At 40.0% G+C, this 17740-nt stretch overlaps 1 protein-coding gene across 2 annotated transcripts in view; it reads right to left on the bottom strand.

Annotated features, from left to right (window-relative positions):
- Positions 1-1533: 1533 nt before the first annotated feature.
- apaf1 (apoptotic peptidase activating factor 1) overlaps positions 1534-17740 on the bottom strand; it is a 32287-nt gene continuing 16080 nt past the window's right edge. For both annotated transcript variants that reach the window (XM_056455668.1, XM_056455667.1), the window contains 5 exons: positions 17322-17450; positions 16483-16608; positions 15688-15813; positions 13760-13906; positions 1534-2326 (listed from right to left, as the gene is read on the bottom strand). In XM_056455668.1, the coding sequence (XP_056311643.1) occupies positions 2168-2326; positions 13760-13906; positions 15688-15813; positions 16483-16608; positions 17322-17450 (687 nt within the window). In that variant the 3' untranslated portion in view covers positions 1534-2167. The remainder of the gene's footprint in view (positions 2327-13759; positions 13907-15687; positions 15814-16482; positions 16609-17321; positions 17451-17740) is intronic.

Raw genomic sequence — 17740 nt, forward strand, 5'->3', positions numbered from 1 at the left:
GATATTTAATGTATGGTGAAAATGCAAGCAGCTGGTGTAGGAGGCAGCGCCGATGGTTGAGAACATGTAAAGCATGCAAACTGGAAGCAGTGAAGGCTCATGTGAAAGAGAGTGTTTAATGACTTGGTGTTTAGCTAGAGCAAGGGTCGCCAATGTCGTTCCTGGAGGTCCAGTGGCTTGCAGGCATGAGCTGCAACTTGCCTCAACACACACGCCTGGGTGTTTCAAGTTTACCAAGGCAGACTTTGTTGAGATGTGTTTGATTAGGGTCAGAGCTCAAATCTGCAGGACACCACACCTCCAGGAACGAGTTTGCTGATCCCTGGGCTAGAGTGTAGAGGTACCGTAGCATGAAGGCAGCAACCCCGAAGCAGGATGGGGCAGCGATGGTGTTTTAAGGTAGGTAGGTGTGTGTGTGTGTGTGTGTGTGTGTGTGTGTGTGTTCAGAATGCATTCATACACTATGTATGAACATGTAATGATGTGAATGTGCTTTGATTTTTCAGCTTGGTCAAGTGACACAGGCATGCAGCTGTCAGGCCATCCAAGGTGGAAGTGATATCAGTGAATGTGTCAAGTCGTTCGAGTGCTTGGTGTAAGATGTTTTGTTGGAAATCAATGTGATGTTTGAGTAATAGCAGAGCAGCAGATGTTATTGTTTTTCTTCAGTGTATTGTTGCTAATGATTCAAATAAAAGCCAAGTATCAAGCGTGTCCAGTTGTGTGGTTGTCCAAAAAGTCAAACGAAAGAGCGACCGCAACTGTATTTTCCATTAAGTATTTATACTTAGCACAAAAATTTCCCCCCTTCTTCCTTTTTAAAACGAACTATTATTAATATATATAAGTCGTTACTTGCTTCCAGGCCAAAAAAAAAAGAAGGCAGCCTAATCACTGCTCTCTGGGTTTCAAGCAGTCATTAGGCCTTCTTTTTTGGCTACTGGACGCAACTAACAACTCTACTCTAAACCTGCTCTGCCCAAACATCTACACTTGCCAATCAGCTAAAGCCTGCCACTCTTCCCTACACAGCAACAACAAAACGTCATGCTTAACCAGATGCATACACTGCTTTGCCACAAATCGAGCATTTCACCTAGTCTCTTCATCTAACATGCCACTGCACCACACATGCTGGAACCACCATTTAGCCTACAGCACATCAGCTGCAACTCCTTCAGTCACAAAAGCACCCGCTAAATCCATACAAGTCTAGCATCAAACTAAATCGCTGCCCCACAATACAGTCCAGCCTCTGACCTGCACGCAAACACTACAATAGCACCACACCAGCTCACACTGCTCTGCTTGACAATCCCATCTCTTGTCATCTGCCAAGGCACTAAAGCACAGAGCGTCACTACACTGCTGCCTCAGCACTGGCCGAAAGTGCACACGCGCAATACACAGCAAAAAAAACAAAACACCACAACAAACATTTCAGCGCTACTTACCTTGGCCATCAAGCGATGCCACTCCACAAGCTTCACCCTTAAACAAACATTCTTGGACAAAAGATTCACTCTACTAGTCTTCAAATGCAGCATGTCTTGTATTTAGCAAACATCACATTTCGCACACACGGGTGCTACAGCAATGACAAATCCATCAGCGTACCTGCATGCACTTCACATACAGCTTTTTCCCCCCACATCATCATCATTTCACATTTACATTTGTGCAGTGAACACAGTGTTGATCATTCTCATTACATTTCACAAACAAATTCACTCCTGCACGCTACATACATTTACACGTGCTCTCTCTCACGGAATCGAGCGTCACAAACATACTTTAAAGCACCAAAATCGCATCAGGCGTTTACAGGCGTCTGCTTTCACATTACGGCATCTCTTCAAAAGGATTGGCCCACAGCAAATTCATCACACAAAACAGGTCTTTCCTATGGGCTCTGTTCAAGCAAAAACTACAACACATTGGCACTGAACATTTCACCCACATTCAAAATCAGACACATTTTTTCTAAATGTTTGTGTCATTTCTTTCATTTACTAAATCAACAAACGCATTACAAAACGTCGCTCCCATTTCAGCACACGTCCACACCGTCGCCGCCATCAGCCACACGATCGTTGCCTTTCCTCATTTCAAGTCATAGCGCTGCTCGTCTCGGCCTCGAAGGGTTTAAGAGCGAGCAAGTCTTTGCTCATGTTTCCTCTCCCTCAAGTCTCTTCAAAATATAAAGGATGCCGATGCCGTCCACGGTGACGAAGGTGCTGAAATCAGGAGACGCGTGGATCTTCTTCAGATTGCCTCCCATAGTGTAGAACGTCTGCAGGACCTCTCCGCTCTCCACGCTCCACCACTGCAAAAATCACAAAAACACACCACTTACATCTCTACAGCAACACCACCTTACCAAATCATAACATGCATTAACGCTTGCTTTTTTTGGGGTGGGGCATCTCCATTCCTTACAACTGCACAAAAAAAAAAAAACCTTCTTTTTTTGCTGTTTTTTTTTTATGCCATGTCAGCAAAAAACACAGTTAGGAATGGTATATTATAGAAATGTTCTTGCCATGAAAACTAATTCATACATCACTTAAACTACATTTTTTACAGTAAAACACCACACCGCCTCAAATTGGACAATTTGTCGTCATGCATCAACTCCAAAACGCCTCAAGAAAAACAAAAAAAAATAACAACCACCCATTCACTGCTCAAACTTAGCACTGCCACAGTGTTTCTGTGCCACAATTTGGACTACTTCAGCCTGCTGACAAAATGAGGCCACCGCACCGCTACCAGCAAACCCACGCTGACAACCGCAACAGATGCCTCAAACACCGCACCGCTTGTTTGTTCTTTTTTTTTTTACACTCTCTGCGTGCAGATGCGCAAACCCAACAGCCTCATTAATCACACAGCTCTTTCCGTTCATTTATACCTCTCATTAGCATTTAACAGTCTCTCTACAACTCCGCCTCAAAACTCGCCACCAAAACAAGTCAGCAGCCATAAAGGGACATTCAAGCGGTCTGCAGTACCTGCTCATGCGACGCTCTCGCTTTATTCCAATCTTTTGCCGTTCAATCGATCGATCCATCATCATTTTCTGCTTCAAAAAAAAAAAATTCTATAAAATAAAATCACTAAAACAGAAAACCGCTGCCGTCTCTTGGTGACCGCCGCAGATTCCATCATGCGTCACACGAAGGGGTACCCGACACGCTTTTCTAAAGCACACTCCGTTCATACCCAAACAACTGCTGCCGCTGGACTCGTTCAGCTATTTTCCACAACAACATCACGGCCTGCCATGCGGGAGTCTTCGCAACAGGCTGCGTCTACAACCCTCTCCTGTCCTCTATGGCGGCACGTCTTCTCTTCGCTTTAAGTCCACCATTCTTTGCCACTACTCCATTTATTGGCACATCAGCAACTTGCCACTATTTCATGGCAAACTTAATGCGCAGAAAAACCATTACATCATCAAAACAAATTCCCATTACAAATACAACGTACACAAAAACACAACAGTACCAGTCAATCGCGCCAACTCCATTTTGCCATTCATCACTTCGCATTCTTCCCGGCTTATCAACGTTTGCTCAACAAATTTCTAACTAAATATGCCGAGAGCAGCTTGCCCGTAATTACACTTCGCTTCAGCTTCATTATTCGCTTTATACAAATGGGTCAACCTACAATGTCAAATTCCACATCTAGCGTACACTCTCTCCATGCCTGCTCTCCAATTTGGCATTTGCAACGTGTTCGCCATTTCTTTTCACCTTCATTTCCTGTCATTTATTATTTATCAACTTGACCCATTCCCTTTTGCGTTCCACGTTTACTTGTTGCAATGCTCTTTAAGCTCATATACTTCATATACTTGCCGTTACACTTCAACACAAGTATGAATACCTCACAAATTGCTCCTTCAGTAGAAACTCAGCACATGCTAACAACTGCTGTTACGCAACACCGCGCGCACACGTTTAACAGGAAAGGGCTCACGCCACACTACGTCATTTGGCCGCTACACAACTCGCACGGTCTGCTCTCCTTCAACAAACGCAAGCAAAAAGCACCATTTCAGGATTGACACGACTGAAAACAAAATCATCTCCAGAGTCCTGCCATTTCCATACAAACAGATGTCAGAGGGCACAAGTCAGCAGTCACCCACTGACCATCCCCCCCCACGACGACTCGTCGACATCACTGACAAGCCTAGAGGTGCGAGGAATTGTCTACAGCTCACGTCTTGCTACCGTTTCGCCCACAAGCATTTTCTAGTCAAGCACAACAACGTTTTGTTTTAGGGAAACCTCGCTTAATATAGCCGCGTTATTTCTTCAAACAATACGACGTGTTAAACGAAGCAGCATTTTGTAGACGAGTGAAACAAGTCTTTCAGATTTGGACTACAAACAAGACTAAATCAAAAGCCAAGTAAGTCAAAAACGCTTAGAAATTCTACATTTTTAGCACATACCGCATTATTCCAATCCAAGGGGACCAATTGGACTGTCAAAGGCTTTGCGCTCGCATTGCCAAATATACAACAACACGCTAAAAGGCCAACAGCATTTCCATCCCCCTCTACTTTAATGCAGCTCAAATTTCCCCATTCTACAACTTGCGCACTTCAACTCCTTTTCCAACATGCCAATGACAAATATCACATTGCTTGGAACAAAATACACATTTTCATTTCATCCCTTTTCAAATATCAACACCTACCTAAATCTATCTCTTAATCACCCCCCCCCCCCCCTCCTAAACTATTTGCATTACCGTGCACCAGCTTGTATGCCACTACATGGCCCAGCATCTATTTTAGACGCTCAGAGTCCTAAATAAAATAGCCTGAAATTCCCCTTTTTGTCACGCTTCTCTGGCCTTCGCTAAAAAGCACTTGTGCAAGCCCCATTATATAACACCACCTTATAGCTACCCACCACACAACCAGGGACAAACCGGGAGATGGAAACCCACCCCAGACCTCGCGTTCCATTATTCATCCCGCACCCAAAGGCTCAAACGCTCATGCGGATGCAAACCCTTTTCTTTATTTCCTACCGTTTGTCCCTGTGCTACCTCATTCTTTCATTGTGTGTGGAGGAATCCTCCGCTGGTGCACTGTCATTCCTCCACAGCATCTCTCCTGCGTCAACCCGCTTAGACGGCTCATCCGCCACCAGTCAAGACCAAGTCCTGCTGCTGTACTGCGTGTCTGCCCGCCCGCCCGCCCGCCCGCCCACCCACAGCTAAATACATGTATCACTTGCAGCCGCGCAAAGTCAAACTTCACTCATCATGGCCAACACGACGAACAGCATCATATTCTAATCCTGCGCGCGCAATTATTGCTAACACTTCATCTGTAACGACCCTCACTCATCCAATCAACCGGGTGCCAGAGACTGTTAAACCACACGCAAACCAACACTCATGGCACTGTGGATCAGCAACGCAAGCACCTTTATTTCTTCTTTTAACAACCAAACGCTTGTCCTTAATCCTATATATAGTACCCTGTCTAATGCAAGCAGCAGCATCGCATTCTCACCATTTTTATTCTTTTTCCATTATTAACACCTTGCCATTTCATACGTTCACCTCACAAAAATTAAGGACCTGTTATTGACGTTTCAACAGCATTTCAACTAAACGCTCACTCTGCGCTCAAACCTCTCATCCATAAACACAATTACCTGCTTTATGGAACGGATGGGGGAGACCATTCAACTATTAGCATTACCACATTTTATCCACAACCTACTGAACGTACAAATACCATTTCATACTTCAATATATCCAAAAAGTTTGGGAAGCCCTCATCTACATGGCAAACCCATTAACGGTTACTAAAAACGTGACCACAATAAGCCTCTCTTAAACTTAAAGCACAGATCAACATGCCTTAATATTACCCAGCTTTATTTCCATTTTCTTTAACATGCAACTTCTGCACAAGCGCTTCGCAATTCTTTCTTATACTTCATTTTACCTATATACACACACACACACACACACACACTGGATGGATTCTTTATGATGCCATTTCAGTGGATTGTGATCGTTCATTTACATTGCTTTAATAATAAAATTATCATAAACAAAACATTTCATCAAGTGTTCATAGCGGTTCAACATTTAAGGTACAATAACTTATATTACAGCATTTTTTCTTCACAACTCCTGCCAAGTAACACTATGCTATAGTTTATGCTCCACTAGTAAATGACCACTTGCAATCGTTACTTTCATTTGTCCAAAATCATTGCTCTACAACTTCAGCAAGCCATTTCCCTCCACTTTCAAAGACAAACTTTATGAGCTGCTGTGAGCAAATGCGTTATATATGGCACATTCACACTCAAGGTTCATTTCCCCACGGCCGCTGTCTGAAAAAGCCATCTCTCCCAAAGTCAAAACGTCTCCCCTCTGGACAAAACTCAAACGTGGGACTATTTATCAAGCACGCTACAAACAGGAGGGGGAAGAGGTGCAAGATGACACAATAATACTTAAAGGAACCGTTTGGCCAACAAATCGGGATTTCCTCCTCAAACAAACCTACTCTACGCATTCCAATGGCTTCAATCGACTGTACGAACCGCAATCATACTAAGCAATACAAACCAAATCAAAACGCTGTGCTCTAATAATTCCTGCTTGCCGTTCCCATCACTGCACTACACGCACAGAGGACAAATAAAGCAAGCGGAGTGCTGACAGGTGTTGCCATCCGTGTCAAGCTTCTCTACTGTACAACTGCTTATTCTGCCGCTGGCAAACACTGACTCCGTTCTCTGACACCATCAAGTCTTATAGGCTACAACTACATGCGAGATGAGGGTAAAAGCCTTAAAGCAAATACGCTCATTTACCTGCTAACTTTAGTTAAACATAGCAAACGGATCTGTCATTTCATTCAGTAGTCAATCAGAATGCTCCAACCAATAGTGCTTCTTGCCTTCATAAAAGCAGTCAAGTACAGTGGAAATGCCTCTATTTATATGCCTTTGCCTCACAATTCTCTTTATTAATACTTTAAAAGGATATTGCAAGTACTTTCAAATCCCTTCATGGAAAAGACAGATCTGCTTTTGGGTCAGACACAGTTGCACTACACTCCAAGCACCCAACTTTGTCTACATGCATCATCATCATCATCATCTTTCCTGAAAACAATACAAGGTCATTGCAACCTAATGTCACACTTGGTCTTTCCACACAACTACTTTACATCTTACAACTCGGACTTGACTGTTCACAAATGTCTTTTTCTACATAATCGCAACCGATTACAAATGCACTACATTTCACTACGACAGCAATTGTAACCATCTCGACTCTGACAAAAGCTAAAAAAAAACGGACTCCTAACTTATACCCCTGACAACTCTTCACATTCTTCACAATGTGCACGGTTTACAAAGACACATTTACCAATTCGGACCCAATTATAGTCAGTGCTTGTAACGACTGAAGGAAACAAACACATTTTGTCACTAACTTCAGCAGCTCCCGGAAAACCCACAAACTCCCTCCACCAGGAATTTGACAAGAGAGTTACAACAAAAACCATCTTGATAGGCCTCGCGCTAAAACGTCAACTGAACCGGACCTTTTTAAAAATAGCCATTTCTATATTCTACATGGTGTGGAATGTTTTCATGCGTGTGCATGTTCTGTCACCTAGGTAGACTGCCATGTCTGTGCTAAATAGGGTTTATTGATTATTTACTGCTGGTATATCAATCGTCTTGCTATTAAAACCCTTACAAGTATTGCTTAAAAGCTTACACTCAAACAACAAATCACACAAGTCTTCGGCATGTACGCACAGCTAACGTGCTTTACGCAACCACTGTATACGTTGTATTTTGGTACTCGTCACGCATTCTTCACATTAGAAAAGCTTTAACATTTAACAACGCTGGTTAAATTGCTGCTACTTATAGGCTAACTCAGCCCCTGAGTTCATGACGTCAGCAATTCCATTTAAGGCAGGCATGAACAGCTCACAGCCTCTTTATCTTTACTCCTCTTGAACCCTCTTCTTCAACGAGTCACCAGCCAAAATGTCACCTAGGGCCTTAGATCTCACCCAAGCTGAGGCCCGGCTTCAGCCTTCTCGCTCTTCACAAACTTTCAGCATCGAGCCAAATCTCTATTCTGGACTATTTCAACTCAAACCTTCACTGGAATGCTCATCAACCAATCAGAATGGGGAACAACCAGCAGCGACTCCTCAACAAACATCCAGTCCAGTGCACACTGCATAAGCCACAAGCAACGCCAGTGTCATTTCACTAATCAGATATGCTGCTTTAGGAAGCTGCTCACTTTTCTTTGAGTGCTTTGCCTCACTCTCTCTCTCTCTCTCTGTCTCTCCCAACTACATGCATGTTTGTAGACGGATGTGTTGTCTAACTTTTTACAACCATTATTAAACGTTTGAGCCCAATCAGATTGCTTGTTTTTAACACACAGAACAACTTACTCCAGCTAAAAAGACAAAGTAACAGGTTGTACTAATCTGTTCATGTGGAAACATTCAGAATTCTTTCACACCAGGACATTACTTCATCTTTCAGTTAATACACAAATAAAAAACAAGCACTTCAATTTTAATCTCATTTCACTTTGAATATTTGTGTTGACTATTGTTAGTAGCCACAGTTAAATAACTTATAAAATGTCTGAATATTAATAGTAATGAGCTTCATTCGCTACACACTTCTCTACGCAGTACTTCCATGAGTATTAAACAACATTTCTTACTGCTTGAAGATGCATGCTGAAGAAAGAAAACTGGCTACACTGTTACTTCATAAGGAGAGAGGGTTACATGCACCGTTGTGTTTCAGGAAATAACAGCATCGTTTGGAAAACGGATTCATTAACATCTAATAAAAGCAATTCTACTTTCACTTCCTACTCGGTGTGCACACTCCTCAATCTATCACTGCCCTCCTACTTTACTCTTTTAAAAATATACACGAGCATTTCAGAGTCCCCAATCTCAATTCCCAGAATAAAACTACTCTGCTCAAATTTCACTCATTCAAAATCAATACGGTCAACTCCATCTGCATTCTTTTTCAACTATTCGGTAGTCTTTGCATATTCTTTACACATACTGTACAACTACAAAACTATTGCTTCCTAACCTCCATTTTCTCACTCACACTGACAAAATGACAGTACACAAAAACAACACCAACTCCCTTCCTCTGTTACACATCCAAACCCAACGGCCCCAACTGTTGCTACTGCTACCAAACAAAAACAGACCGCTTTTTTCCCCCCTCACTACTGTTCAACAGCACAAACAAACAGTCTGTAATTTGCAGGTGAATCTTGTTGTGAGACTCTGAGCAATAAATCGCTGCGATAAGCGTCATGTCTGCTAAAGGTGAAGGTCTGGACGCCCTGGAGCTCAAGTGTGTGAATTACTACGAGTCTCCAAACAGCAGTCAAATCCTCCAGAGGACAAACAACACCATACACGTGTGAGGGGGAGAGAGAGAGAGAGAAAAACTCGGCCGGTGTGATTTAACAGTGTTCCAGCCTCTTCCTCGGTAAAGGTGTAATATCCTTGCTGACCTGGCTCATCCGTCTCTCCTCCAGGAAATAATTCTGTCTCATGCCGAGGAACACTGTCACTTACACGCACGGTTAGAATATCCATTTGTCTTTTATGACTGAAGGCTAAACACAATCACATCTCCAAAATGAAGGGTAAATGACTTATTCAAACATGCTTAAAAGAACGATGCTAAACTACACCTTTTTCAATTTAGCTGATGGATGGCAAACAGATCAAGGCAGACCAATGCTGACTACACTACAAAATAAATAAATAAATAAATAAAGCTCAAGGAAAACAGACAACAATATAAAACAAGACCGATGCCTCGCTCAAGCAGAAAAATCGTTTGGACTGCAGAATGGAAACGTGCAGACTCGACGTGGACCAAAGTGGTAGACAGAAGGACTACATGTTACAAATTATGCTTTATTTCAATTAAGGAGGGTCTCAATATACTGCTTTGACTAGGACTGTAAAGTACACCAAAATATTCTCTTTACAGAGAAGGAAAACTTTCAAAATCGCTGCATGCGCACAATTTGTGTTCACAGAGGTCACTTTTCATTCTGTTCATCATGTAAGATTGGACAGGATCTTTCGAAATTGAGACTATGCTTGTCAATCGCTTGTAACAATTAACATCATTAAAAACTTTACGTAATAAATAAATGGTTAATACATGGTGAAAATTACCATGGTGGTATTGACATACAATTCATAGTCATTGTATGATCTAAAATACATTTAATTAGTACAATTACAAATAAATAAATAAAAATACCTTTCACTTTGGTGTTTTTTGCCTTCCGACAGTAATATGTCATGATGTCATTACTTTGTATGTTTAGGTCAGATTGCACGTTTTTTTTTACCTTTGTATTTTTGTTTTGCATTTCCTCTGTAAATCTTTTTTAAAATAACATTCGGTCTTACTCGCGCTTTCAAATAAAAAGACGGCATAGACTTTGTCTGGGTGGCATTTACAAAGCAAAAGTATATTTTTTGCCAATCATCAAAACTATCACTTTTGCCAATTACTTTCAAATTCTATTTGTCTAGCCTACTAATAAAATGCTAAAACTGCTAGTAGGTGACGCTAAATGTTCAAGGAGTCATTGACTCCTAAATAGAACTTTCAAATCTATCAAATGGCTGACTTCTTTAGATCAAAATGTTCAATTTCTTCAAAACATTGATTTTATAAGAAAGCACCCAGAGTAGGAGCTGAAACCAAATCCAGCAACCTTGAGTCAAATTATGCCAATTTTCATATTCACTCCTTTCAACCCTGTCTGACTTTGTTTCTTCTGTTGAACACAAAGAATATAGAACACGCAAACGAACCAACTATTGGATATTTCCACATTTATTAATAGCATTGCAATTTAGCATTTAAATCAAAGATCAAACGCATGGCAGCAGGCCAGTCAAGGTTGTTCTACTTCTACTCAGATGGCATGAACTACAAAAACAACAACATGCATTACCGATGGATGGCTCTGTACAAATAAAAACATCTTTGTGACAAACTGCGGAAGGCAGACATCAAACTACCTCAAAGTGAACGCAGAGCTGCCATGCTGAACAAGCTCAGAAAGGAGACGTTTAAAGAGGACTCTTCCTGGTGTCTCAATGACAAGCTAAACCAAGAGCAAACGACACTTGTCACTTTCTATTATGACACTACACAGTTCTACTTCATTTTATTACGGTTTCTACTCCTAAATCATTTGAGGCTCATTAACACAATTGGTGTTAAACAAAACACTGAAAATTGGAAAATGTTGCAAGCAGGATTCAAACATGCTCCGCAACTCGATCTGCAAACGGCTGTGGCATAGCACAGAAGCTCAATTTGCTTAGTTCCGTTTCAGTGTTTGTCTTTGCCACATATGGACAGGAAATAGTGAAATAAGCATCCTTTGGTGGAAAAAAAGGATTTCACACAACATCTGCTCTGATACATTACCAGATCTTGCAGGCAACGTAAATTCTCAAATCCCAACTCAACTGCGACGCTGGCAGGAAGCTCGGCGTGATGAGTCGCATCTCGCACACCTCCGTCCTTTGTGTGGTCGTAACAGATTTACAGCAGGTTTGGTTGGGTCTGATGAAGACGTTTGGCTGGAGAGTCGCATGTGATGATTAATTTATCATTTCGTGTTACAGACAGCGGGATCCCGAGCGATAAGACAGCTAGTGATCAATCAGAGCTTATTATTGGGTCTCTGACAGGGAGGGTCAGGAGCGCAGGGGCCGCCTGATGCAGACACATTTGATAAACTGACAGATTGATGCTTGATGAAGCATTATTACGGCCGTGACACTTACACAATGTACAGACGGCTCGGAGGATATTAATAAACAAGTCGTGATGTGTGATGGATAACGACTGACATCGTTGATGGAAATTAGTCTCGCTCCGTTCCTGACATGCTAATGTGCCTCTGTGACATGAGCGATTGGACAAGCGTCGGCCTGATAAAACAGATGACATTCATGACGTCACAAACAAACATACTGGCGAGACTCAATCCTGTTTGAGAAGCTTGCAATTCATTCATTTTTATAGCTTTTGGTGATTTGTACAATCATGTACCACTTCACTATTAAAAAAAAAAAAAAAAAGTAAAAAGCCCTTTCACACCAAGGACAACTGTAAGGCCCAATCCCATGTTTTTACCCCTACTCACTGGCACTTGAAACAGAGTGCGAGGGGGAAGGGCTTCAAATTTTACCCCTAAGAAACAGGACATCACTAAAACACCTGCACACGTCGTCGCAATCTCTTCATACGAGATCAACGACAGCAACTGTTGTAGGAAATTTCAGGAACTTCAGGAAATTAAAGGCGGCATATATCATGTTATCATAACGATATAATGTGGCAATAAGCTCATAACTGTACCGTGTATTTACATCTTGGCCATAGGCTATTCCTATATGTAAACACACGAAAACAACATCAGTGTTGTATCGGACACTGTAAAAAGGTCTTTCCCAGCCACTACACTTTTCTGACAGCGTATTTGAGTATCACCGAATGACAGATGTTAAAGTATGTTGTCGGACTACTATACAGGAGTTATTTAGTCGATTTTTATGGGGGGTTTTTTGTTGTGTTTTTTTTTTTTTTTTTTTAACGCATGAAACACGAAAACCGTTAGGAAATGTATTAAAGCGCGTTTTGTTGTAATAATTCATAATAATGACAAATAAAATACTAATCTGTGTATACTGACAAATTTTCCTACCCCTTGGTTTCGAGTGTGGTCCTGAAAAATCTGTTTTAAGGCCTGCCAAGGTATTGCACGATAAGTTAATATATGTGACAAGCCTAAATGTACCAAGGGTGCTACATTTCTAGTGCATCCGTCAAGAGATCCAGCTCATGTAAATCTAAAGATCTATGATTGTTGTGTGAAAAGGAAAAAAAACAAAAACATTAATAAAGCCCCATTCCCCCTTCCCAACCCCCCCTGAAATGGATCCCAACAATAATGTACATTCCACATCTTTGTTATAGCTGCTGTTAAACATTAAGAATGACTTTTACAACAATGTCTATTATCATGCTTTGTGCTAATGACCTTAAATAACTTCATTTTAACATCAACTAGCCTTTTTACCTCACAACACAATCATTTGGGATTACAAATTCTATATGGATTCCAATTCTGGAAGATACTTTCCAATGGCATAAAAGCAAGCAAGAGCTATAAATTGTCATTTACAATAAAACACCTTCAATAATCAACAAGTCAGCCATGTCATTCACACAAGCCCTGATTCAGATGAAAACCTTTGTGCAAATAAAGCCAGTTCTCTATCACTAACACAAGAAAGCTTAAGGTTTATTCTGCATTTCCAGAATAGAAAATATTAAAATGGAAAGTATCAAGTACGCATGCTTTCTGCAATTCATTTCATTCATTGCAGCAACAGTTTTTCTGCACTCTGCGCTCTGTTTATGTGCTATTCAGCAGCAACTAATGGCTCACAACGAACATAATTGACAAACGTTTCACCCTAAACACATTGGAAACAAAACTGGGACTTTAACAAACTGGGACTCTCGAACAAACTCAAGTGATACTCCACCCTAGACTGAATCAAGTTATTCGAAAAGAAAACAGCTCTTGGGTTGTGAACCATGGTTATAATGTTTGTGTGTAGTACCTTGATGTATCCGCCAGTAGAGACGAGCACTCTGTTATCAGGAGAGAAGTGCAGATCAGTCACCCATCCACCGTGGTAAGAGTCCATCGAGTCTTTAGTGTCCCGAGAACAGATCTTCAGGAGAGCTCCATCCAGCATGTTCCACAGCTTTAAAACAAAGCACAATACATTAAATACATTACGCTTCACGAATGTAAAGTACGTTCCACAAAGCGTTCTACAAATCTATTGTTTCCTGTATGAATGATCACAAAAATGGCTTGAGAATCTAGCACGTCGCAAATGCAAACACATCCAGCACTAAAAGCCTTTACACATAATACTTTGATTTGTGCATTTTTAACTCCCCCATTTCTCAGTGCCAGTAAACACTGTTAAATAATACAAACATGAGCTTTGAAAAACAGCTCCACAGGCCATGAATTATAACGTCGCAGCATTTGATGTCTTTTTTGGTGGTGCTTTCACTTCACCCATTTTCTTCTTTCCTTCTGTGAGCTGCATCTTTAATTGATGAGCTAGATCTTTACACTTCTGAGCACCGGGACCCGTCTCCCAGCAAGAGACAGAGCTCGGAGGAGGTGACAAGGAGAGGCAGAGCTTTGAGGATTGTTCCATCAAGCGGCATTTGGCCCAATATTGCTTGATACTGCTTTTCTTATAATGCGACCGACTTAACGCCCATCCAAAGTTGCAAACTGACTTTCAATTGTCCATTTCCATAGCATGCGTTCAACTAATAAAAACAAATGAATCGATAAATTACATTTAAAAAAAGGGACTAATTAGTGAGATGTTAACCATAAAAGACGTTTATGCAAGCGGGTAAACAACTCTAGGACATCTTTAGTACTAGGAGTCGTTTTAAGACACCTTTTCATGTTAAGTCAACTTTTTAATGTTTAAAGTTATTTATTCTGTAAATGTATTTCCTGACTTTGATATTCAGTCACATTAAAAGATGAGCTCAAACTCAATTGAGCGCGTTCATTTATGATCATTTTTCCAATTCATGGACATCTTGCTATTTTGCATTTATGCAGTATACTGAAATGTGTCAAAAAATAAAACATAACCGTATACTCCAGTACATACTAAATCATTTATTACCTTTCATATATGGTTGCATTTAAAATGCATACTAATATTAATGGTTCAGTTTAGGGCTGCACAGTATAGAGCATCGATACCGCAATGGTCACGTCACAAGATTACATTTATTAAAGACTAAAAGATATTACATTTAAATTATTTATACAATGATGACCATGTTATTTTATGTTTGATTGTTCAATATCTGTACCTGAAGACTGTTAGACCCTCCAGATAACCATCAAGTACTGTATATTCGATTTTTTCTTTGCTCTGTCATATTTGCATATGCTACAATTTTTTTTTTGTTTTAAATTCATGCAAACGCACCACATAACGAAAGAAAAAAAATTCATGAAAATCATCCCAATCTCTTTCCAAATGAACGACTTAAATATTTCCAAATAGAACTATTTAAATCTTCTGGTGAAATTTTATTGATTAAAAAAAATTTATAAGTAAAAAAGTCATAATATAGCAGAAAAACTAAATACTGCAATGTGACATTTTTCCAGTATCGTGTAGCCCTAGTTCGGTTAGATAATCATACTGCAACACTGCCAACATAAGCATTACACACAAAAAAAAATAACTAAAACATTTAGAACAGAAATCAAGTAGCTACTCATGACAACAATGAAAATTTAAAAGATCCCAGATATTTAACTAACATGACAACTTAAGAATAACCTACAAACATTTATTGTTCAGTTCACTTTTAAAATAAAAAAGGACGCCTAATAACAAAAATCCCCACCATAACACTAAACATTTTTCAAATTGAAGGTCACTACTAGACCTTTATTCCTCTTGAACGCTGTTGGAACTTGACTCACCCGGATTTCTCCATTGTCATCGCCTGTTGCAAGTCTCTTGTTGTCCCAAGAAAAACGGCAGCTACGAACGCAATCCTTGTGCCCCTCTAACAAAAACATCATTTTCCATGAGGCACTGCTCCACACCTTGGGGAACAAAAATCAACAATTATAAACCTACTGCACTACTTTACTGCATTACAACAAAACTAAAACACTGCTACACGTCTATTGTAGTGCGTCATCACAATGAAAGAAACCGAATACAATCAGTGATGAATAATACCACACTGACAAGGTTAGCTACTCCCTTTCCATTTTTGGCTGTTTTTTTGTCATTAACTGAGGCAGATCCAATTGGCAACAATTTTTATTTTCTGATCAGCTTTGCCATAACTGTGATTGAGAAGTTCTGGCAGACAGACGTGAACATGGCGTCTCATTATACAAAGCTCTTCTGGTAAAGGTGGCGTCACATGGAGCGAGTGAACTTCATCTTTTTACACACTCGTGTGAGCAGACTGGACTCTGACCTCGAACACCTCCAACAGAAGATGCGTGCGCATCACAGAGTCTCTGTACTGCTCTCACACAGAGGTAATTAAGCAGAGTTTGGCTGTACATGCCGTCATTGACGCAAGCATCCTGGGTTCAGTAAAGACACTCCAGATATTCACCTAGCAGAGCATTCAAACACTAGCAGTGTAACAGGAGCAGGTGTTCGCACAGTCAGAGTCCAGGATCTAAACACACAGGCAGCTGAAGCTGAAGAGAATAATGTGAAGGATATCTTGTTTGCTTTGTGCTCTCTCTGACCTTAGCAGTCCTATTAGCTGAGGTGGTGGCAAAAAGGCGTCCATCAGAGGACACGTCACATGACAGGACGGCACCCTCGTGACACGCAAGGTCTTGCAGCATCTGCCCTCTGGTCAAATCCCAGACCTACAAAGAAACAGGAGGCACTTTTTATTCATATGGTGCAATGTCCCACTATTTAATATAAACCATTTCTAAAATGTAAATCTCTCAATTGAAAAAAATTAAAATACAAAAAATTACTAACCCAACATTACAGATAGTATTTTGTTAGCACTTAAAATAATTGAACTCACCCTCATAACATAAAAACTTTACTCACTGCAAAAGGACTTGCTAATAAATATATTACCAGAGCATATGATAGGGTAGTCTACTCTGTTTAGCTATAACACACACATGCACGTTTAAACATGTTAAAAGTTTAGCTCCTCTTTCCATGAACTGATAAAAACTTGTCATTTAATTACTTTAAGCCTTATTTATAGATATTTACAGGAAGATATAAACCACACCAATTTCCCCCAAAATCCCTGACTACAACTGTGGTGAACTGAAACCAAAACGTCTGTTTGGGAGCTTAAAAAAAAAAAAAAAAAAAAAAAAAAAAAAAAAAAAAAAAAAAGGTCTTCACAAGTGATTAACTGCATGCATCACCTAATTATCATTGTTAGCTCTGCTTTCTGTCCACAGTTTGGCCTTGATAACCATGTTTTTGCGCTAAAAGCAATGTAGTCCATTGAAAGGGAGCTAAATGAGGTCTTGACGTCATCTTTCAAGCTCTATATGCTGTGAACATTTTTGGGGGGAAATCAGAGATTGAGGCAAAGCTTGTTTACCTTAACTGTGCCATCAAACGACCATGAGAACAGATGAGGAGAAGATAAAGAGCTCAAGAGGTGAAACTTCCTGACCGGCTCCTTATGACCCTGCAGCACCATACAATCGCCGGTCCTCCACTTCCACACCTGCAGACATGCATACACATCCTCAGTATTCAAGAAGGTTATTAAGATTTCTCCGGTTTATTATTTAAACTATACAGCAACATATAACAGTTGGAAATATATATATATAAATATAAATATATATATAAATATATATATATATATATATATATATATATATAAAATATATATATTATATATATATATATATATATATATATATATAATATATATATATATATATATATATATATATATATATATATATATATATATATATATATATATATATAATATATATATATATATAT

This window comes from Danio aesculapii, chromosome 4 (assembly GCF_903798145.1).
Source record: "Danio aesculapii chromosome 4, fDanAes4.1, whole genome shotgun sequence".
Lineage (NCBI taxonomy): Eukaryota > Metazoa > Chordata > Actinopteri > Cypriniformes > Danionidae > Danio > Danio aesculapii.